Raw genomic sequence first — 23,850 nt, forward strand, 5'->3', positions numbered from 1 at the left:
CTGAAGGCATCCCCACTCACCTCACTATAAAACTTGTATGAGGATTGTCTTGATCCGGAGCTCCTGGGGGCATTGATCATCAGCAGGTTATTTTTTTCCCACCAAGAAAAATATGAAATACACTAAAGATTCATTCACACTTAGTATTATACAGAGTAACTTTAAAAAAGCTATCAAGTATTTTATTTTTAATCTATCTACATTATGTACAGATCAAGAAAGGCCACAGCAGTTTTTCAACATACAAACCCTTTGAAAGAGGAGAGATTTATGAAGGAGTGACAAGTATCAAAGTGAAGTCCACTAACAAAGGTATATACTCAGTACAATACTTGAAGAATGATGAGTACACCAGTCCTTGGGCTTTTCATTCCACCTTTTACTCCAAAACTAATCTGGGGGAGAAGGGGACAGGGGCCACAACAGGATTCTGATGCTGCTGCCAGGGAACAGGGTACAGGGGCACCCCAGAAGGCGCCGTACAGCCTGTGAGGGTTGTTGCCCACACTTCCTGCCCCAATTCCACTGGGCACAGCCTGGAACTCTGTCAGACAAGTGCTGGTAGTGGGAGCTAGGGCAGGAGCCCAGCGCTCCAGTACTGGGAAGCACTGGTATATCACCTCAGTAAGAACTTCAGCATGTACTCATCAGCCAGACTAGAGTCTTTGCATTAGTTTACAGTCCACTATGAACAATTTTCTGCTGCATGTAAACATGAATAACTAGATAAAATACAATCAAACTTTTGTAAAAGTTAATAAAATATCTTTCTTTTAAAAAAACAAAGTTAGCCTATTACTGCATTGTTTACAATTTTAATAAAATAGTACAACCGTTTGGTTGTTACCAGTCCTGAGTTCACTGTAATAAAAATGGCCCTGGCTTCTGCTGAAGGTCTGCACCCACTCCATGCAGTTTGGCAGAAGTCTCCAATAAAAATGGAATTCCTGCAGAGCAGTTAAGTCTGGTGCTGTCCATTGAGGAAGTTGTATACCAGGAACTGGCCAGTGCCACAGTATTGTGTTGCAAAGAGCTTTCCATCAGGAGTGGGGTCAGAGAAAGCAATTTCTTCCTTGCTTAAGTATGAGCCATATATGAAGTTGCTCCTGTTTAAAAAAAGGGAAAAGGAAAAAATAAAATATGATAATTACTCTCAGAGAATCATGAAAATTATTTATGCTATTAGGTGACAAACCATTAATTAAGTGGCACAGACACTCAAAAGGAAGAAGTTCTGTTAGGAGGAGATGGGTCTATTCATAGGATTTATCTCCTCCTTCCAAAGAGCAAGAAGAACCACTTGCTCTGGGAGGGGGTTTTATAAGGGTCTGGTGTTTTAGAAGGAATATTTGTATAGAACAATTACATCAAGAGTTCAAATCCAGAGTTTAAAATAAAAAGTTTGAATTAATTCCAAAGATTTTTTAATAGAAAAGAGAACACTAGGGCTGCAACTGCAATCACTAGGAATGAAAACAAGCTATTAATCAAGTTGGGGTGCTTATGGAGGGGCCTCAAGGGACCAACCCCAAGGCATAATTTCTAAATACACATTCAGTAATTAACTATACAAAAAGAATTAACTTCTTCATGAAGAGTATTTCCTGTACGTTTCAGTCTTATTTGAAGGGAGAGTAGGAATCAAGTGATAGCATTCTAATTCTCTGGCTGGCTGTGCGAGCAATTTTAGAAAACCGAATTCACGGTTTAAGACCTCAACTGGTCTTAAAGGGAGGTGTTATTTTATCCTTAGAAACAGAAGAAACTCCCTGTAGACTTAAGTTCTTTAGTTTCTATAAAATAACCAGAAATGTACTTGAAGAGCAAGCAGAAGCTTCACTCATATGAACATCACCATTAAATACTGAGGAAAAGACAGAAAGAACAAAATCCTTTTTAATTACTATCAGCTTTATTTTCTTCTCTTTCATGTGTTCAGGAAGATGATTTTGCAAGGTTAAGACCAAGTGGATTTCTGTGACTCCAAGGTACTGTGATAGCCTGGAGTGAAATGGGGCAGACATTCTCAAAATGAACTTCAGTCTGTTATGATGCCTTCAACATTTGGAAGTCAGGATTTAGCTGGTTACCAAAATTATCCCATTCCAAGTACCTTTTGCTATGGAAAATGTTTAGGTTTAGGCAGCTGAGCAGATGTAAGTGCTTACTGCCATACCAAAGCAAGTCTCACTCCTTTCCTTTGCCTTCTGTAACTTCCTAGGCTCCCTCATCAACACCAGCTCTAGAGCTTATCAGACCTTTCAACAAACCAATAATGCACCAAAATAATGCAAAACTTTTTAGTGAATACAGCAATGAGCTAATGGAAGGCCAAACAAGCACCAGAGCACAGCAAAAGGGGAGGTGCTGTGCACAGTAACGAGGAAAACTGAGGCCTCACTATCTGCAACAGGTCATCATAATTTATTCTAAAGATCCTTTAGGGCTGTAGCTGAGGAAGTAACTTCAGCATCATTCTGGAAGAGAAATCTTTCCTTTAGAAATAGTTTCTAGGAAGTTACAGAACACACTATTAAAAATCTGCCAAAAACATAAGCAGATCATCAAGTTAATATACTTGTGTGAATACAGCTTTACTGTCAATAGGTCAGCCAAAACATGATCTGACCATGATTTACTCCACCAGCTGGGAAAGATGAATTGAGCAGGGCAAAACAGCTTTGCTGAGCTCTCCAAATACCCAAGGGGGTGAGGACTGACAGAGGCAGCAGTATCTGTTCAAGAAACTCCAAAAAGATGAGGTGAGCACAAACCTGACACCCCAGCCATCATTAAGATTCGAGCACTTCTTGCCATTACTTAGAACTGACATTTAAACTTCTTGGAAAGAAACCTAAGGTTTGGAGATTCAACATTTTTAACATTTATCTAGACAATAGCACAGATGTTTGAGTCCTTTTTATGGACTCAAACATTCAGCTGGAATACACTCACCACTAGCTACTAAAGCTCCATGGAAACTGAAAATATCCAGAAGGTTCAGTGAACCTGAGTATATATAAAAGAGCTAAAACATAACAACAGCTGGAACCACCAGAGTACACCCAACAGTTTGGTGCACTGGGTCTCTGTTGCTTCCCTCTTGCTACCTGTAAGTAATGGACAATCAGCCAATGGTTGGGTCCCAGTCCATGGGCAATCTCACACTTGGACCAAAGACAGTCCTGTGTCCTTTACTCATAATTACTGTGGAGGAATTTCCCCCAGGAATCTGCCAGGGTGACCTCGTTACAATTACACTCAAAGGTTTCTGCAAAAGACAAACGACTGTAGAGTACTGACATTAGTTACTGAACTCCACCTAAACTGTCAACTGTGCTCAAATCCATATCCCCAGTAGCACCAGCAGCTTGGAAATACAAGCTTGGGACACACATAACAATCAATGTCTTGCAGGAGTTCTGTGTAAACCACGTGTGGCTGAGGAATGTTTCCCTCTTACCTGAGACACTCTATCATGCGAGAAGCGATCTTCTTGCGGCGCATCATGCTGAACACCCAGATCCGACTGATCCCGCAGATCGCGGGCTCTGGAGAAGTTGAACAGCACCATGCTTTCTGTCTTTCAAATATCACTTTCTCATTTTCTGAACTGATTTCTGGAACCTTCTCTTCTATAACTCTGTAGCCCTGCAGATGATGTAAAAAACATTCGTCACTTAATAAAAGCATCACTAATGACTGAAGAAAATAATTAATGTTTAATTTATTTCAGTTAAACACACTTGGCTGCTAAAATGCCTTACCAAAAAGACTGTATTTTTGCATCTCATTTAATTTCTCATAACAGTTCCAAAAATCAAGAAAAATATAAAAGATTAAATAAAGAAAAAACCATCTGAAGTTTCTCTCACTTAAAATAACAGCAACAAATAATCCAATCCTTATTACTACCTGTATTAAAGTGTTTGCATCAATTTCTCTGGCTTTGGCTAGGATTGTTTTGCTTGTTGTCTGATACTCCCAAGGGACAATAGAAAACAATACAGTTTGGAATGAAGAGACAGTTTATGTGACATCAGTGATTAGCACTACAATGACCTCTTGTACTGCCTTCCAGTGCAGTTCTGTCCACTGCATTTATTTCCTGTGGAGCTGTTGGACCCTGCGATGATTGAACTCAATCATACAGAACATCCACTCTTTCATCCATGTTGGATTTCTGTTGGGTGGGGAGTTGAACCTGCTTGTTGACAAGCAAGAGCACAGCCAGAGCTGTGTAACAGCAGAGGAAGAAAAATTCCACCCCTCAGCTATATCAAGTTTTTAAAGGATGAGGGTCTGTCTGAGCCAAGTGTGACACCATCCATGTGTCTCTGCTCAGTGTCAACCACACAAAACTGAGTAACCACACTTCAGAATGCTCCAACCACCCAGTCTCTTCTTCTGTGGAAGAGGCACACACAGAATAATAATTTGCTGTGTAAAACAGTTATTAAGCACTGACATAGATTATCTTTCTCCAATTCAATCACTTACCCACTGGATATGTTCTGCAATTAAGCAGCCAATGACTTTTTTGTCATTAGAAATAAAAAGAAGAGTTTTAGTTCTAGAGTAGCACATGAGAGGAGTTTGCTGAAATCCCAAGTCATTGTCTACCATTTCTCTGATTTCTTCAACCTGTCAAAATAATTTTAAATGCTGTATAAGAAACATGTCTAAATGCACATTTTTATAAATTTACATTAAAATCACAGATTTGCAGAAAAATATTAGGATATCTAGAATACTGAAAGCTATTCCAAAAGTGAAGGATCAACCCAAGTACCCTGCAACACATCATCTGCAAAAATGTTCCTTCAACAATACTTGTCTGGAAATAGGAAGAGTAGAGACCCCTCAGTCAGCTTCCATTAAGTCCAAATTTCATTAGACAAAGGCTAATAGAGAGAATGCAGATAATCAAACTGTGAGCTCTGATATTTTAGAAGTCAAGTAGAACTGCAAGGAAAGTTAAAGCAGTTTAGGATTTTTTGTTATTTTTGAAATCTTGAAAGAACTAATCCATTAAGGGTTTTGAGCAGGTAACAGCAGACACAGTGCCAAGGCAGATAGAAAATATAGGCATTTGTTTTAAAGGAGTAAATATTTTCTCTTTCCTTCAGCTTTTTACTCCTCCATTGGATTTTCAAAGAGCAACTGAAACTAAAAATAAAATTTTATTTCGTATTAGCAAGTTTAGAAGAAACAGATAAACTCCAACATGAACGTAAATGAAAGCTTATGCATGAGCTGATTTTTTACTGAGGCATTCCTGAACCTGCATCTGGACATTGGAACAGCCTCTGTCATCCCTCATCTCCTGTAAGACAAACAAGGTGCCCTCACCTATGGTGCATTAAATGGCATAAGCTTCTTGAATGCAAGCTGTAGTTACAGCAGTAATGCACAAGGAGAATTACTGATGCTGTGAGTATCACAACCACAGAACAGGTCAGGTTGGAAGGTACCACATTTGGTCCAACCTCCCTGCTCAAGCAGGGCCATCCCAGAGCACATGGCACAGGATTGCATCCAGACAGTGCTTGAATATCCCCAGTGAGGGAGACTCCACACCCTCTCTGGGCAATCTGTTCGAATAAACAGGCACCCACACAGTAAAGAAAGCTGTGTTTAAAATGCTTTAAAATTATTTTTAACAGGTATGAATTACTCTCTATTTTCTCACCTTCAGGTACTAATCATTTAATGACACATCCTATTATCTGAAACATCAAGTAAAACTATTCTTGAAATCAGGCACCCATGGTTATGACATGGTTATGACAGTAAGATTCTATTAGCTTCAGCTACACAGAACTACAGAAAACGCTGTCCTAAATGACAATTCACTACAGTCTTCCTTCTTTTTCTCCTGCCATTATATTAAAAAATGAATGCACAACAAATGTACTAAAATTAGGGGAATCCCACAAGAAAAATAAAACTTAAAGAATAAACTTATCTGCATCAAATGTGAAAATTTGTAGTTTCATTTTAATTCAGTAACTTAGACTAAAGAAACCTGCTACAGCCACAACAGCAGCAAGAGCTGTCTTGGGCATCCATTCAGCCTCCAGAGGTCCCTTCCAACCTCAACCATTCTGTGACCCTCTGACAGGGATACTGTAAAAAGTCCCTATTAGCCACAGCAAATCCCCAGCTAAGCAGAGTCAGTGCCAGGCTATTGTGAAATGACACTTTCAGATGTATGAACACAGGTTAGCCAGCAGGACACTGAAGTACCAACTGCTTTAAGTCCCCATTAGTGTGTTGAGACCAGTTTTAGATCTTCAAGGAAGACATGAGTCATGGCACAAATGGAGATTAGCTAGAAAAGAGCATGATAATGAACAGAGCTCTAAAAAACATTATTTAGGAGTATAAACTAAAAAAAACCAGCACATCCAGTCAATCTCCTTAAGGAAAAAAAAAATCAGTTTGTTCAGGCACAAAAAATCTGCTGCAAGGAGGAAAAGAAGAATGTTTTCTTTAGCTATGGCAGAATGATTAGTAGTAATGAGCTTAAATTGCAGTATGGAGATTCTGTTAAGACAGACATTCATCCTAATGTTATGGTTAGCAAAGCACTGTAATACAGTCTGAAGAGGTCAGACAAACCTTTAGTGGTAGAATTTTTAGAAAGTTGTCAGATGCATCATAATCAGAGCAAATTCTGCTTTGGACATGGCAAGGGACTAGATGACTTTAAGGCCACTTTCCACCTAATTCTGTTTTTATCAGAAAGTTGCCTAGAGAATGCTGCCACATTTGTGCTGTGTTATAAAGTTAATAAATGTCACTTCATTTAAATAAAACAGGAAGTTTATATTACATAAAATATCTGTCAGACATTCTGCAAGGATACTTTAAGAAGTCCGTTGGCTGATGCTCTTCCCACCCCTGCCCAAGCCCAGCCTCCCTATGAAGAAACCAGCAGAGTTTAAGAGTGAGGCACCTGACCTGTCTGTGGAAAAGGGAACAGAACCACTGCAGTTTTGAGTCCAATTTCAACTGTTCACATGTCAATGACACCAACTTTTCTATGAACATTTTCATTTAGATGAAAACATCAAACAAAGCAAGAAATACAAGTCCAGTCCTTCTCACCATACCTTTTTAAGTGCATACTTTGGGTCATCAGGTAGAACCATTATAATCTTTCCATCAGGATATTCAGCCAAGATTCTCTCCTTTTTCCAACCCTAAATAAAACAAACACTTATCTAAATCATATACATGATGTCCTTCTATAAACAGAAGTGGCAAATTATCGTTCTAGACACTGAATTTATGCAGATTTCACAGAATTTAGCAGTTGCTTTGCTAGAGAAGTAAACTTCATCTAGCCTTTTAAAATGAGCATAACAGATAAAATATGTTATTTATACAATAACCTAACTATATCTAAAAACAATGTGAAAGCATCTTGCAATTTCCCAACTAGATTTTCCCCCAGAAGTGCAGTGCAAACTCAATTTTAGAACAGAAGTAACAAATTCAGCTCACATAACTGATTTCCAAACCATGTAAATACTTATTTTTCAAAGTCCAGTGAATGAGAAGGCCCTAAGTTTTATTAGAAGACTTCTTTTTAACATAGTTACCTCCACAAATACACACTCAGTTTTAAAAGTCTGGCATGCGAAAGACCTCCAGGAGGTTCTAAGTGAACTGATTGGCATGCAGCTGCCCAAAATGTAAGGAATAATTTATTTGTTACTGATCATAATTGTTAAAGCCACAAGAAGGATACTAGAAAAAAATTTATAACTACCTTCTAAGAATCTAATAGGGAAGGAGACTACGTTGTGTGTATCTGAAGTATAAACATACTCAAAAAAATAGAGGTAATTAACTCTTCTTCAGATCCACACTCGTGGTGAATAATGAGCAGTACCTGCATGGAAAAAAACAAAACAAAAAAGCCACTTAAATCTAGCAAGATGGGACTGGTAGATATTAGAACTCAAGTTGCTTTGATGGGACCTAAAAATATTGAATGCAGAAGTAACTTCAGCCACTAAAAAGGCTGATCTACAAGTCTTACTTCAAAGCAACTTTAAATAAAAAAGTCTTTGAAGAAACAATACTGATGGAGTGATTCTCATTGAAATCTGTACCTTCCCAGAAAATAACGTTTGACTGAAGACCAAGCAATGGAATTTGGCACTACATGAATGCCATATATACTACCACAAAAAATGTTAAAATTCAAATGCTATAATACTTGATCTGCACCTCATTTTATTCATATTGATTTTACTCCCTTACCCCAAGGAGCACATGAAGAGAAAAATTTTAGAAATGTATCTACTTGCTGCTAGCCCTGAAACTATTTAAGTATTAGTTTAGCACCCAGCATGGCAATCATCACAACACAGACACAATTTTAATCCTGTCTGCTTTTTTTCTCAGTAATAACTGAACAAATGAAGATTCTACTTGAATTTATATATATTATGGTCTGAACACAAAGGGCAGTAAACAGCAGTTTACAGGGGAGCAGGAAAGTGTAATTTGTGGGATTTTGACATGCTTTTTGAGACTGTCATCAGGAAAGGCATCAAAAATCAGGGAAAGATTACTGCTCTCCAACCTCAAACCTTACCTCTCTAATTTTTGTCTTTTTCTGCCTTTTGGCTACCTGTTTGCTCTGCAAGAGCTTTTTACAGCTTATTTTAGATCATCACTCAGGATATAAATGCAATCTGTTTGATAATCCTGCCATTACAGCATCCAGACTGCCACAAGACTAATGAAGAAAATTCAACACTAATTTTTAGGTTAAGGTATCCTGTTAATGCCAGGTACTTCCAGAAAATGAAATCAAATAAAGAATAGAACACTTCTCAACATCACAGTATTTATGCCTTTAAGCAACAGTATATTAGCACAAGTCTAAAAATCTCTAAAAATGCAGTAATTGATTCTCAAATGTATAGGACTCATTATTTTCATTGCTGTCCACCTGTTCATCCTTTTAAGTGATCTGTATAATATGGAGACTGATGATATTCACAGGAGGGGTAGTTTCTAAATGGAAGTATTTTGGAATTCAGAAATGCATCTTTTAGATGCAGCTTTCCAAAAAGTTTCTGCAAAGCCTAAGCTCATCCAGATTTTTAGTGAAGCAATTTCACAGCCATATTGAGCCCTTAAAGTCATAAGCAGCTCTAATAAAGGTATAAAGAAAAACTATGATTTCATATATATATCTGCACCTTATTGCTGAGTTTTGCTTCCTTTAAACCAGACAAATGGAAGCAATGCACAAGACTGGTCACAACTCTGTGATATTAAAACATTGAAGGAAAAGTGCTACAGCTGCAGCTGGGACTAATCCTATTAGATATTTACAGTACACAAAATATGCTTTAGTGTCAGCATTTTCATGTGGTCTGAAAATTATTTCCCTAAATACACCTATTAACAGTTTTTAATCAACCCCCACTATTTTAACACTACTAAAATACTACATTCTGCCAGCTCACTGAGAGCTCAAGTAGGACTCTTTCAGCAGGCAGATAACAAGAACACCTCAGTAGATTACGAAACAGAAGTTTAATGTCTGCAACATATAGTATTCTACTGCAATGACAGAAAAATTGCTTTCCCTTTTCTTTTAATTGACATTACTTTAGGACATTAAGGCTTGTTTACTGTTAAATCAGATGCTCATTGATACACATCCCCTGTGATGACCAAAGAAGTTAAAAGGGAAGCTACTCTTCCACAGGGAAACATGTTCTGGAGTAAAAGCAGATGATTACAGCACTCATCCCTGATGCTGCAAGTCTGTGCCCAAGAACAGATTACCTCCAGCCAGCAGCAGCAAGGCAGGCAGAGACCCTTCACCACAGCTGGGCAGGCTGGTGCTGTATGGGGGTGTGTAAGCATTGTAGCAACACCTTCCTCCCTCGATGTTGGGACTACTGGTCCTACAAATATTTGTAACTGCTTGAGAAAGTAAGGCAACTCTGCAATGCACTGTTAGCTCCTTCTTAGTCTACCTCTAACTTCCTCCCAGTTCAAACACAAATAAAGGCTGCTTCTGCTGTGTTTATTAAGGGGCAATGGCAATAGGAGTACAAAAGACATCATTACAAAAGGGCAATAGAGAGAAGCACCTGCTACCAGATCATGAAATAGTGTGGACAGTAGTTACTACTACAGAGTGCAGCTCATTGTTTTCACTGGATATGCTGTATGTATATAAAAAATGAGGTAGAACAGAGGTGTAAAGATGGCTCCAACATTAATCGTACAGTAACTAAATGTTCAGTGCTCTGTTTTTCATGAATTACATTCTGCTTATAGTTTAAAATAATATCTGATGTAGATTTGTCTTTAAAAGTGTAAGTTACCAGATGTGATAGCCTGCTTCCCATGATACTAAGTTTTTAGAAATTCTTACATATGAGTAGGAAATGATACAGCAATGCTGATGCCTTTCTGTTTATGCCAGTTCTGGCTTTTCTGTACTCACTATTTCTCAACCGAATACAAAAGCATGAAAAAAAAACCCTGTTTTTTTCTTATAAAGCTTTTTTCCTCAAAAATACTGAGTTACTAAGGAAAACATGGTTAATACTGTATAATTCTTGGTCTTCACTACAAAAAACATTTATGAATTTTTTCCCTAGTAATGAAGTCTAGTGTGAAATTTTGTAAACTATTGTCCTTGACAATTTGCAGCAGAGAAATGCACCTGCTGCATTCTTCTTCCTGACAAGTACAGATATTCTGCCTCTCCTTCCTAGGCATGGAATGTAGAGAATGAGTTTTTGACTGAAGAACACATTAAGATCCTTGGATAAAACTTCTAAACTATTAAAACTTCTCACAGAAGAATCTAATGGTAAGAACTTCCTTTGTAACATTATTTTTATGTCATACAGATGCACTACTTTTGGAATTAACACAAATCAAGACAAGTATGAAATCCTTCTAAGGTAACATGAAGTTCAGCACCATCTTCAATCCTATTAACTTCAGATGCCAAGAAGTCAAATATTGCTTTTCTTTAAATGTGAGAATCCTAAGAAGCTCAGAGACTAACTTGGGTACAGTTACAGCAGAATAGCTATAAACTTATCAAGATTACACAGCCCAAATAACAGTTTCCCCCATTTTCTTAAGCTCAAGATATTTTTAACCAAGAAGATGAGCCTGAAATACAAACACATTAACTGCAATCACATATGACACCTGAATCCACAGGCATTTACTAACAACGTTTTGGCTTTGCAACTTCAGAACACCATTAAAAATGCCTTGCTCTCACAAAAATATTTTGCAGAAATACTAAGTTGATCCTATGTGGTAACAGAGAGAGGATGCAGAATTGATATGGTGTGGTATCACAGCTAGATAATTTTATAAAATGGAATCATTTATCCATCCCACAGAGTTGCCCATCCTGCTGCTGTAGCTCCAGCCATCCTGCTGGAGCTAACACCTGATGTGTACATCACTGCTCAGTGCACACTCACACAAACACTAGAATGGCATCATTTGTCTGGAGACTTTCAGATGTCTGAAACCAGAGGAAATTGAGACAGATTGCTCCATTTGTCTGCAGCTGGGGACATCTTTCATTCCTGCTCCAGTGCTATCCTTGGCTATCTTACCTTCTTGCTAATTTAATCTGCATGCTTCTATTAATAGAAAATGTCACCCTTCGGAAAACAATCCTTGCCAATCTTCTGTTCTCAAATCTAGAAATTGTCATTACACTTGTCAAATTTCCTCTCTACACACAAAGCCTACAATTACCTTACCATCTCTATCAGACACCCATGACAAAGCAAGTATCCAATACTAATTCCTTGTTAGCCTGTCCTTCTTTTGGGGTCACCATGGCATTTCTAGAGATCTAAACAGAATTTTTTACTACAGGGAGTAGGACAGGCTTTTAAAATAACCCACTGAACAAAGTTGTATTTTGTTGACGATAATAAGTAATTTATTATTTATATGCAAACTACCTTCTGGCTACTCAAAACGTTTTAAAAAACCTACAGAGCACCTCCAGGCAGGTGGAAAAGACACTAACAATAATGTCCATTTTCACAGTTCACAGCAAGGAGGTCTACCATGACAATGTATACAGACCTACTTTTTTTGAGTCTGTGAAATGAATCATTCATAGAACTACTAAGCCCATAACAAGATACACTTAAAAGGGAGAAAAAACTGAGAAAAGTTTTCTCCAGTCACACTGGGACATCATCATATGGCATGGAGAATGTGAATGACAAGAGAATGACAAATGCTTATAAAATCCCTTAGAATGGCCTCTGAATCACAAGTAATGCCAAACATATTAACTACTTATAAAGAGTGTCTGGAGAGCTAAAAAGTAACATGTCAAGGTCACTGAGACCACGTGTTCCTGGACCAAGATGTCTAACCAAGGAGTTACCAGGACTTTCCCAGTTAACCCCCTGATGCTACTGTTCAGTTAACACTGTCAGGGCAAGTTAAAATTTCTATGCAGTTAGCTACATACAAATATCCAGAAACCATCCTTCCAACAATCCCCACTAAAAACCTCCTAGCAAAACCAGGAAAATTAACAATCATTCCAGTATTTCTGGATGACTAAGAATTAACAAGTAGTCACTTGGTGTACTAATTCGCTGCCAAGAAGACTTATCTTAAATAGAAGTTATTTTCTAAGAGGAGGCGAGAATGTTTCTGTCACAATACTATCAACCAAGAACCAGTGACTCCAGATCAAATGACTGGTGGTAAAAACTCATCTATTTAGAATGGCAAAAGTTACTCATCCATGCAGAAAACAATGTTAAGATTGTTAAGAGGGGAAAAAAAACAGAGGGGAATTTGAAGACTCCTATGAGTTCTTCTTTCACCTCTTACTCTAGTTTCCATTCCAGAATAACCATCTAAATCATGGCTCTACAGTCATCTACAAAATACAACAAAAGTCTCAAAAGATTACAGAGAGACAACTCTTTACTCACTGAACTATACAAATAATTTGCTTGAGTACGCATTGTTGGAAGTTTTAAGAAGATGGTTAGCAACTGAGAAAACAATAGGGAAAGCTTTTTTCAAATTAAAAGCATATGTAACTCTGTATGAAATTATTTATGGCTGGTTTAAGGCAGTCCACTCATTCACTTTCATGTTAATTATGTAGCTACCCTAGACATACATACAAGTGTGAGATTTCAGCTCTTTCAACTTCCAAAATATCTAAAACTTCAGTACAGCTTCTTACCTACATGAAGCTACTGAACTCATGTGCCAAAGAGCTTCTGTCCAAAAGAACTAAACATCATCTTCTGTGAATTATGTTTACATCTTTGGTAACATTCAAGATCTGAAAGCACTTGAATGGGTGGGGAGAGGGAGGACAAACAGGAATAAAATGGGGAAACGTGTTTTATGCTGCCATAATAATGTAGTGAGTCCCATCACAATTTCTGTCCAGTCCCACCCAACGATGTACCTAACGTGTATCAGAAGAGATCTTTCCAGATGTCCAGATAATTTGGCAAAAACTAACCAAGGACAGAATAAATACCAAAACTATTCACCAGAGACTTTCAAACACTTTAGGGATGAAGTTATGCCTTTATATCTGCAAACAGTGGGATAAAAGTATGGTTGAGATTTAAGAGTAGCCCAACAGCCATTTGGTGCCTACATGAAACAAATAGGTGGCCTCAGTTCAGTTATCCTGGAGGTCTTATCTACTCGAGTGTAGAGTACTGAAGGTAACATGTATGATAAGAAAATAGACTTTGTGGATTCTGTTCTGGATTTCAGACATGTGAACAGGCATTTCCTAGGTCTTGTAATATCAGCTAGTGTGAAGTAGCTGATTTTACAATTTACTTGAAATTACACAGAATTTTTCAAATCTGAGATTTAATGAGAGATACTCAGAGAAAGCATATATAATGAAATTTTCAAATACATATATTAAAGATCACATTCTCATAAATTCAGTATAGCTTCAATATGCTATGAAATCGTATCAGTTGAATTCCTAAGCAGTGTTTCCTCAAATTACACACAATTAATGGAAAAGTAATTTCTAAGTCTTCTTAGATCACACACTTAAAAAAACACGACAGTCAGCCCTTCATCTAACTATTAAGTCAACTGCTGCTGCGAACACCAGTTGTAGAGAAACCTGTATTTAATACTTTCAGAACAGTGACATTCCTTTGTTTTCCTATCACTACCCTCACACCTCCCCAAGATCAGGTAATTGTAGCAGAAGTAATAGTATGGCAATGAAACACCATTATTGTACTAACTATTTTTATACATAATATATAACCTGTCTACCATGGCTCTTAAAAACATTTATTTCCCAAAGTGAATGATTTATGCCCTACTGTGATAATCATTTATTAAAACGCAACTTAATGTAATATGAATTGTAACTAGTACAGAGCAAACAAAAGATGCTGTTTATGTCTTTTAAAAGAGAAGGTTTTCTTACCACATATTTAACAGCACTTATGAACTGGTTGTGGAATAACAGATGTTGGGTTTCATCCTCTGGATTTGACACAGTGTAAAGCATTCCACAAATATTACAGGAAATAGCACCAAATCTCTTCTGTCCTCCATCCTATAAAAAAAAAAACAAAACCAAACCAATAACCCACAAAGGAGGAACTTATCAATTCTTTGCACAGTAAATACAATCAAACAGAACTTTCATTGAATCAGGTATCCCTCCTAATAGCGTATCTCCTGGAAACTCAACACAAAGACTAAAATGGGGTGAAATAGGAGAAACAAGCACAGAATTTAGAATTTCATCTTTCAACAACCCATATACCCTTAAAAGGCACAGGCATCAATCACAAGGCAAACTCTACCTTAAAAATAGTAGCTCCACCCCCATTACTTTTGAACAAATTACTTTTATTCTGTGACATATAAAAAACAAAGATTTCTTCCTTCATTTCACCATCTGCTGAAATATAAACATCTTCCACAAAGAAAATTCCCATATCCAGCCCCACACTACTTGGTTTTTCCTACACTTCTGCTGCCGCCTTTGGTTGTGAGCTGCTTTGAGGTAGGCCACAGGTGAGCCATTTTCCTTAAAGTCTGGAAGCTTATCATAAAAAAACAAAAGTTATGGAAAAAACTATTAATATCAGCAATATGTCTGCAACAGCTGATCACTACCTTCTTTGGTTTTTAATAACAATCAAATGTTTCAAAGCAATTTTTGAGATACTGCATAGCAGCTACACTGCAAATGGAAATTAATACCACTTATGACTTCTAGGTTCTCCTGCTACTCTATATGCAAGCAGTACCAAACTCGTGGTGCTACCCAATACCTACTGCTTTATGTTTATGCATTAAAAGTGTTATTAATCTGGGAACATGCTGAGATTTTGGAGTAAGTGCCTAATGAAGAGTGAAGTATCAGGTGCTGGGGTTGCCTTTTGCAAAGAACAAGAGAATACCAGTTAGAATAAAATCTCTAGCCAAAAAAAGCATGTTTTAGTCACAGCTTAATGCTCAACTACTTTTCTTCCTCTTTAACTACATCTGGAAATTGAGCTTATATAAGCAACAATAAATGTCACTTTTAATTTATTTTAACATACATCACAAGCAATAGAGAAATAGGAACTTGCTGTATACTCTAAACTAGTATACTACACAAGCAAAAAGAGATTTGAGGATGTTTTTTAACATTAAATTGATCTGTGTGCACAATTTGCAAGTAAACAGATCACATGAACGTAGTATTGTTTTCTAAGAGCTGAAAATATTCACAGTAAAAAAACCCCCTACTTTACAGAAGAAAGCATTTTGCAACACAGAAGTGTTTACAAAACATTTCCTATTCCTTCCACCTTCAAAGACACATCTACTAGCTAAAGAACAGTTCAATTCTCTACACAACAGCAGCTTATTTCAAAGATACATTAGTGCCATCTAAAGTGTAGGTACCAGTTTTTTTCCACGAAGAGACTAAAGGCACAACAGGCCAGACAAACTCAGAGTTGAACATCTCCTTAGGAGCATATCTATGGAACTTAGCCAAAAGAAAGAAGCTGAATCTGGGAAGTCATTGCTTTAACCATACATCAATGTTCAGATCCCTATCACATACAGAAGGAGAAACAGGAGTGCATGATGTTTCTGAATGAAAAGGGAAAGATGAACCCTGAGGTTAGATTTGTCAAGTCAGAATAAGATGAGCTTTCTAGAAGTCCAAAAATTGAACCAAACACATTTTATTTCACTTGCAGTTTCCCTTTAAAGCAGCAAAATAAAGTACCCAACAAAAACAAAGTAGCCACCAAAAGACACTGCATTTCAAGGGTTAATACAAGAAAGTTAAAAAAGGCAGTGCAGCTGACTATCTGAATATGAACCCACTGAACCAGATTTAAGAATCCTACCTTGAAGATGGAGAACATATCCCCTACACCTAGAGTAGGATAAGTGAAAAGGAAGTGTATTTTGATGCTTGGAATAACTGTCAAAAAAACACCTCCACCACTTAAATTAGAAAACTGCCTACATAAAGCAAGTCTTAAGTATTGGTACTGCATTAAGACTCATGACACAATTTCTGCTCAAATCATCAAGAAGCTAAAGGGATTAAACTAACCTGTAAGGTTACTATCAAAAAAATCTCAAGCCAAAGAAATCCTAACTATGCAGGAAGTAATCAGAAAACTCAAGGCAAGGATGTCCTCAAAGCTGTCCAGCTCCCTAGCTCACCCCATCTTGCCTAGTCAATACAAACATTGTTTTGCCAGTTTCCAGGAACAGATTAGTTCCCTGGTTTACAATCAGACTTTCTCAGATGTTGCTGGTATCAGTGGCTTTGAGTTTTGCAGGGGGAGATTTTTTGTTTGGATTTTTTTTTTAAGGATTTCACTGATATTACTATTCTACACACGTTCAGTTGTATCAATGGGCTACCCACAGAGGTTAATACGAAAACCCTGTTTCATCAATTATCAGAAAATACACATTGTAGTATATAAAGCAATCTTTTGAACTCTGTACCCCTAATAAATGTGGACTATAGCATTTAGGGAATATTTCACAGTCTCCTGAAGACAAGGAAGATTTTTGTGTAACTGAAGTACTATTTCAAAGCCACAGCACAGGACATAACGCTTCAGGCAAAAATTAAACGCAGAAGGTTTAAAATCCAATACAGACTGCAACAACAAAAAAAGACATGCAAAATAAAGTCAGGAATTATGATGAATGCATGTTTGTACTTCAACAAAACAGCTACAGGATGACTATTTTTAAAGTGATGTCATTGCATAAGCAAAAGTGGAAAGGGCATGCATCCAGAGGAAAAAAGTGCTCCCAAATCATAATACTGCATTGAAGCTTGCCAGACCTTTCTAATGGGAAGAGATCAACAACAACCACCCAAAAAACAAAATGAAACAACTCCAAAAAAACCAAAAAACCAAACCAAAAACCCCAAACAAAACAAAACCAGAAACAAAAACAAAAAAAAAAAGAAAAACCAAACTCCTACAATCTAGGAGCACCTTCTGTACTATGTATGAGAGTAAATGTAACAGGGATTTGAAAGTGGAGGGGTGGAATCTTCTCAGCAAGCATCAGATACTGAAAAATAAAGTGCTGACTTGTCACAACTAAAAAAAATTGGAAGAGGTTTGACTCCCAGAACTTAATGTTTTTCAGAGCAACAATATTCAGGAAAATGTGGGTTTTCAGGCAGAAAAAATGTTGTTATTCCATTTACAACTCAGTTTTCCAAATAACAATAAAGAGAAAAAATACTTTTACCTCTTAAGCAAATTCTGCACATGTACATGGCAATTAATTCCAGTATCTCAGGCAATCCTAAAGTACAGGATATCCACTGTTTTAAGGCTAACTGTAATTGAATATTGAGACAATACTGCCTTAACTCCAGAAGGTTTCTTAATTCTGTGATAGAAAGAAAAGTCTTACCAATATCTTCTTTGAGAAGATGCATGTCTGCTGATCCTCCATATGTGCAATAAGGAACCCTGCAAGCAAAAAAGGCATTTGGTGCCTCTGTAGGAGATGAAAAGGGGCCTTTTTTTTTCTTCCTTCCTTTTCTGTCTCTTCAGTCACAGACTGGGTCACCTCCTTCTTGATTACCTAGTATTAGTTAGAGGAAAACTGCTTTTTCCTCTTTTCCTCTAGCCTTTTCACAGAACAAAGAATAAAGCCTAGCCAGAGAAACAGGCAGGCTGGAAAGGAAATAAAAGAAATGCAGGAAGAAACAACACAAAGATTTTGGGGCTCTCCACAGAAAATTAAAAGGTCAAAGAATGCTACTTCAGTGAAAGATGCATTCAAGGCTGAAACTGATGGATAGATCCCCTTGCTGACCAGGAGGATCAGAAGACATGTCCCAACTCAGAATAAAATCCAGTCTTCATTTTGAATAAAAAACCCCAACCAACCAAGAAAAAAATAAAAAAAATCCCAACCAATCACCAGTGCCCATCTTCCTTACAAAGCTATTTTAACAGAAGGATATAAATCAACTTGAAGCTTTCAAAGCTGTGATACATCTAATTTTCCTTAGCATATTTGAAAAAAAAAATGGAGGGTCATTATCCATCATGAAATTATATCTTCACTGGTCGTTGGCTAAAGCAATACGAAAAGCAATACAAAGTAAGAAAATAAATCTGTGCAGGATTTACGATGGACAGGCAATCCATTCTAAACTCATATAAAAATACTGAGCAGGACTATTACAGAAAGTGTTCTGATGAGCACAGGTTTTGGCTTGGATAAGGTTAATTTCCTTCACAGCAACTGCACTGGTACTGTTATTAGATCTGTGACCAAAGAGGGCTGATAACACAGGGATGTTTTAGCTACTGCTGCACAGTGCTTACACAGCATTCAAGGCCTTTTCTGTTTCTCACACTGCTGTGCCACTGAGGAGGAGGGGGGTGCCAAGAAGTTGGGAGGTGACAGAGCCAGGACCAGCTGATCCCACCTGAGCAGAGGGGTATCCCATGCCATATGGCATCCTGCCGAGCAGTAAGAGCTGGGGAAAGAGGGAGGAAGGGGGGGATGTCTGGAATTAATGGAATTTGTCTTCCCAATAGTTACACATGATGAAGAGAAGGCTGAACATCTGCAAGCTGACAAACAGCAGTGAACGAATTCCTTCTTTTGCTTTGCTTGCACGCACAGCTTTTGCTTTACCTGTGAATCTGTTCTCCCCCACCCTACCTGGGGCTGATGAGGGAACAGCTGCATGGTGCTTAGCTACCTGCCAGGGCTAACCCAGAGCTCAGTGTTAGCAGCCTTGGTGCCCGAATTCCTGTAGCAGCTCAGTTACAAAGCATTCTCACCTCCCTTCAGGACAAAGGACACCAAGTACAACCCACCTGAATTTGCAAGACAAAGCTGGGTTGCTGCAGAGGAGAAGAAATGGGAAGAGGTGATAATAAGAGAAGATACTATCCCTGAAAGAAGAGAGCACCATTTGTGTGGAAAGAAATAAACCTGCTCACAACTACCAAAATCCCTCCCTTTGGCATATGAAGCAGTCACTGTCTCATTTTCTCTGGGCTTAGAGGACAGGAGAGAGGCAGTACTTAACTAATGAGAACAATTAAAGATTGCCTAAAAGCCATTCTCTGAATCTTCAGAGAAATTGCCTAACCAGACTATACCAGTTTAGGGAAAAAATAGCAACTTTAAATGATTGCTATGTAAGTTTCTTCACGAATTATTCTCTTAAGAAATTACTCTTACACTTATTCACCTTAAAGAAAAATATTTTTTTCATATATAACCTATTTCAGTCAAGCAGGAAACTATGCTCAACTTCAATCAAAATGTAAGGAAAAATTCAAACATGATATCCAAATGTGTAAACTGGATTAGCATGTATATCACATCCACTTGTAGCACCAAATCAAACCTCAGAATCAAAAACACCTTCCATCAAGCAATCCTGATCCATGCACTTGATGATACTTATAAGGATCAACTACATTTAATCACATTTGCTGGCATCCAGGCATTAACTCAAGAGTTCTAGAAAGGCAAAAAAGTCCCCGTAACTCAAAACTATCCTTCTATCACTTCAGTGATTTGTTTTCACTGTTCATTCATTTTAGATGTGCTCTCCTAAAACTGGTAACTTATTTTCAAACTAGTCAAATGCAAAGGAACAAACCTCAAAATGGAACAAGTATCCCTGTGCTTCACAGGTAATCATTTAGGAGATTTCTTTGTAGCATTAATGCTTTTATCAATTCTTATTTTTATGGTCAAAGTTTTGTCCTAGGTCTGAGAGGCAAGCAGAATTTTTACAAGACAAAAACAACTGACTTTCCTTGTCCTGCTTGTACAGCATCTCTCATTTGATGAAAACTGAGAACACATGCTTTGTGCATTTGTATTTCTTTCCATTTCAGAATTTAAAGGAACAGATGATTTCATATTCAAGTTCTCATATTTGCAAATCACATTCAAGTAATTGCAAAGTCAAGAACAATTTTAGTGCATTACTCTACAAAGCTTCCTATGGTGCTTCATGCAACCTGACAACCTACCAACTGAACATTTAAATGAAGTGTAAGAGGGTGAAGTTCACAAATATTCAGAACAGACTATTTCACCAAACACCAAGTCACGGATTTGGAACACAATGAATTTTCAGCCTTGATCTTAATTTCTTTCCCCCAAGAGTGGGGAAAGAAAGAGAGGGATTTCTTTCCCCTAAAAGAGATAATTTCAGACTCTCTTTAATCTGAACCTATGTCTTTGCATATCACTTCAAACACCAGTGTTTTCTGGCACTGCTTGCCTTATGAAGTGTCTTGGAGCATTAGATGCTTTTCTGTTCTCAGCTAAGTTCTACGCTCTGAAGAGACTTGCTTTTTAAGATGTGTGACAGCAAGCAAATCTGAACAGAAAAAACTCATCATTTGACTCAGATGTACTTCTACAAAATGAGATAATTTTATGTTTGAAAGCTGCCCAGATAACTAGATGATGTGTACTAGGAAAGAAAACGGTGCAAGTGCAGCTACTAAGTATTTCTTCTACAAACAGAATTTGTGTTATTTTACTTCTGTTACTCAAATAGCCTTAAAGCTTGTTAAAGATTATATTACTTAAGAAAAAAAAGAAAATTAATCTATTCATTCTAGTAACCATATGGGAGAAGAAGAAAGCTAAGATACATCTTTAAGGATTAAATATAAAAAGCCCAAAGCATATTGTGAAAAACAAAGCCCAGTTTTACCACAACACATCTCTAAATATAGCTCAGGGACCAAAAAGATTAGAATACACAGACAATACTGTAACATTCCAGACTCCGAGCCTCAGATACCGCAAAAAATTGAAAAGGACAAGTGTCAAACTTTTATATAAAAGACAAGGAAAATTCAGCAGCAAACGAGCAGCAAAACAAAAATTTTTCATTATGTCACTAGTCAAATAAAAAATTAGTTTTCAGCTTTGGTTACAAAATGAAAAAAGGATTCTGTACATACATTAAGATGGACTGGCTTGACACATCTCCAAAAGAATCAGATCTCATACTGGAGAGCACTAAATTGCATCTTTCAGGCATTTAGTTTTTTTTAAAAGTGTAACAAAGCTCTAATTAAATGTCTCTTGCTAAGAATAAAAGCATGACTTCCCAACTTTGCTCAAGGTAAAGAACAATGAAACTCCTTCTCTTAATACACCATGCCAGAAACTTGAAATAAAAATGATTTCTAGCTATTAACTATAATTTTTAGACACTATAAATGCTAATTTAAGTGATTTGACCTTGCATAGTGAGACTGTTCTCCACATAGGAGAAATTTCAATCTCAGTAGTTTTTAAACCAAATTACTAATTTCTCTGTTCTCACAGGAGCATTGTGGAACTACATAAACACCTTTGAAAATAATTACTACTAATAATAGAAAAATAAGCCCAGCCATTCAGAATCCACCTCTTAAAAACTCACCATGGTTTTGCAAGCAAAACCATTAATTACAAAAAGTACCACATTTTATTATATGCATTTAATCCCAAATCTTTTGAGTATTTGTAGGAGGGAAGTCTGGTAATTTAGACATTAATTTAGCCACTTTTCACCTCTAGAAGCTGGCACAAACTATTCTAAACATAGCTATGTCTCATCCCCACTGTAACCAAGGTCAAGGACAGTATTTAACAAAGTGGCTTAACTAATATTTGGGTTCTTCTACATGTTTTGACAAAAAAAGCAGTTTTCCCCAAGGTAAAAGAATAACAGACCAATACTCTAGCTAATGTTGTCTTGGTAAACTGAAATATAGACATTATTAAAATTCCCTTTCCACACAATAAAAAGCTTACTCTGAACTCAATGAAATCAAAGTGAATTGGATTTGCATCAAGTGCTGAAATATGTAAGATATTGTGAAGCTGTTACTTACACATTTAGAAATTAAATACCCACTTGCATTTTCCAGAAATACACATAGAAAACCACAAAACAACTCTTTCCCGTTCTTCCTCATTTTCTCCATTGTTCTTCATCAATGAACCTTTCTTTAAAATTTTGCTTGGTAAATAGCTTTTATTGTTGTATACCTGAAGAAAAAAATACTACTCTCCTAATTCTAGCTGAATATAAGGATACTACCAGCATAATCAGTAACTTGCAAAAAATCTCTTTGTATAATAAACACTGCAAAGAGCTACACAAGTCCTCTTCAGTAGCCAAGCAGGAAGTTCTGTATTTCTTCATGTCAAAGATCCTAGCAACTTTTCAGCCAAGTTCTATCACTGTATGAGTAAAAATTAAGTTTCACAGAAATGAAAAGGGATATTCTGACAGACCTTTTAATGTAGTTAAGATATTTAATAACTCATTTTAATTCTGTTGGTAAAATGGATTTCAAAGAGATAGTAACTGAAATATCTGTTAAATGTTAAGACACAGTTCAGTTATTCTGTGGCTGGGCGTTCACATGCCTAGATTTGTATAACATCAGACAACCGGAGGATATATTTATCACTTTATATCTCACAAGCTCTGATTTTAAAATGCCTCAGTATGGATATAACAGAGTGTTCAGAATTCATTTGGTTCTATTTCAGTTAATATTTTCACATGTATAATCCATGTATTACATGAAAAAAGAAGAATTTACTAACACATCCTACAATAAATGTTAGAGGTGTAATTTCATAAGAAAACTTCTTCCTTCCTAATGGCCTGGATTCCTCTCCCTCTCCAGCTCTTCATTTCTCAAGGATTATCTGACACGTGCATTATTGAAAACACAAACCAAAACAAAATCAAAAACTCCAACTGTCTCACAATCAAGTTGTGTGATCCTGCACGACAACAAAACAACTGTGTCACTCCCCTTCTCATTTCACGTTTTCTTGTTACCTGTATTTTGTAGCTAATAGCCAAAAGGGTAAGAATAAATAACCCAAGTGGTACTACTGCTTAAATAGTATGGTAAAAATACATGCATGCACTGGGAAATCTTCAGGTTGGTCTCAGAAAAATGGACACTTAAATGACACAGGAACAAATCTGTTGATAATAATTCTGCACACGATCTACCAGATGAACCTCCCCCTATAATTCTGAAATTTTAAGAAACTGAGAATTTACACATAAGTAAAGGCATATTCACTCTCCCTGCCTATTTTCAATGAAAAACCATTCTATTTAAAAACTGCAGAAACTTATTTTAACAAGAAATATAAAACATTAAGGTTTGCTGACACCATTTTCCCATCAACACTGAATGGCAATCTAGTACAGGTTCTACTTTTACAAGTCATTTAAACAGTGATAAGTAGTATGTATAAGTAACG

General features: G+C 37.0%; 1 protein-coding gene across 3 annotated transcripts in view; it reads right to left on the minus strand.

Annotated features, from left to right (window-relative positions):
* Nucleotides 1–156: 156 nt before the first annotated feature.
* Nucleotides 157–23,850, minus strand: part of ESCO1 (establishment of sister chromatid cohesion N-acetyltransferase 1) — a 33,000-nt gene continuing 9,306 nt past the window's right edge. Inside the window, exons 8-12 of one of the 3 annotated variants that reach the window (XM_066562349.1) lie at nt 14,489–14,620; nt 7,119–7,208; nt 4,501–4,644; nt 3,464–3,651; nt 157–1,106 (exon numbers count right to left, since the gene is read on the minus strand). In XM_066562349.1, the coding sequence (XP_066418446.1) occupies nt 959–1,106; nt 3,464–3,651; nt 4,501–4,644; nt 7,119–7,208; nt 14,489–14,620 (702 nt within the window). In that variant the 3' untranslated portion in view covers nt 157–958. Of the gene's footprint in view, nt 1,107–3,463; nt 3,652–4,500; nt 4,645–7,118; nt 7,209–7,780; nt 7,904–14,488; nt 14,621–23,850 lie in introns of those variants that run through there. The other 2 variants (XR_010784710.1, XM_066562357.1) reach the window with 2 other exon arrangements.

Source organism: Molothrus aeneus, chromosome 1 (genome assembly GCF_037042795.1).
Source record: "Molothrus aeneus isolate 106 chromosome 1, BPBGC_Maene_1.0, whole genome shotgun sequence".
Classification (NCBI taxonomy): domain Eukaryota; kingdom Metazoa; phylum Chordata; class Aves; order Passeriformes; family Icteridae; genus Molothrus; species Molothrus aeneus.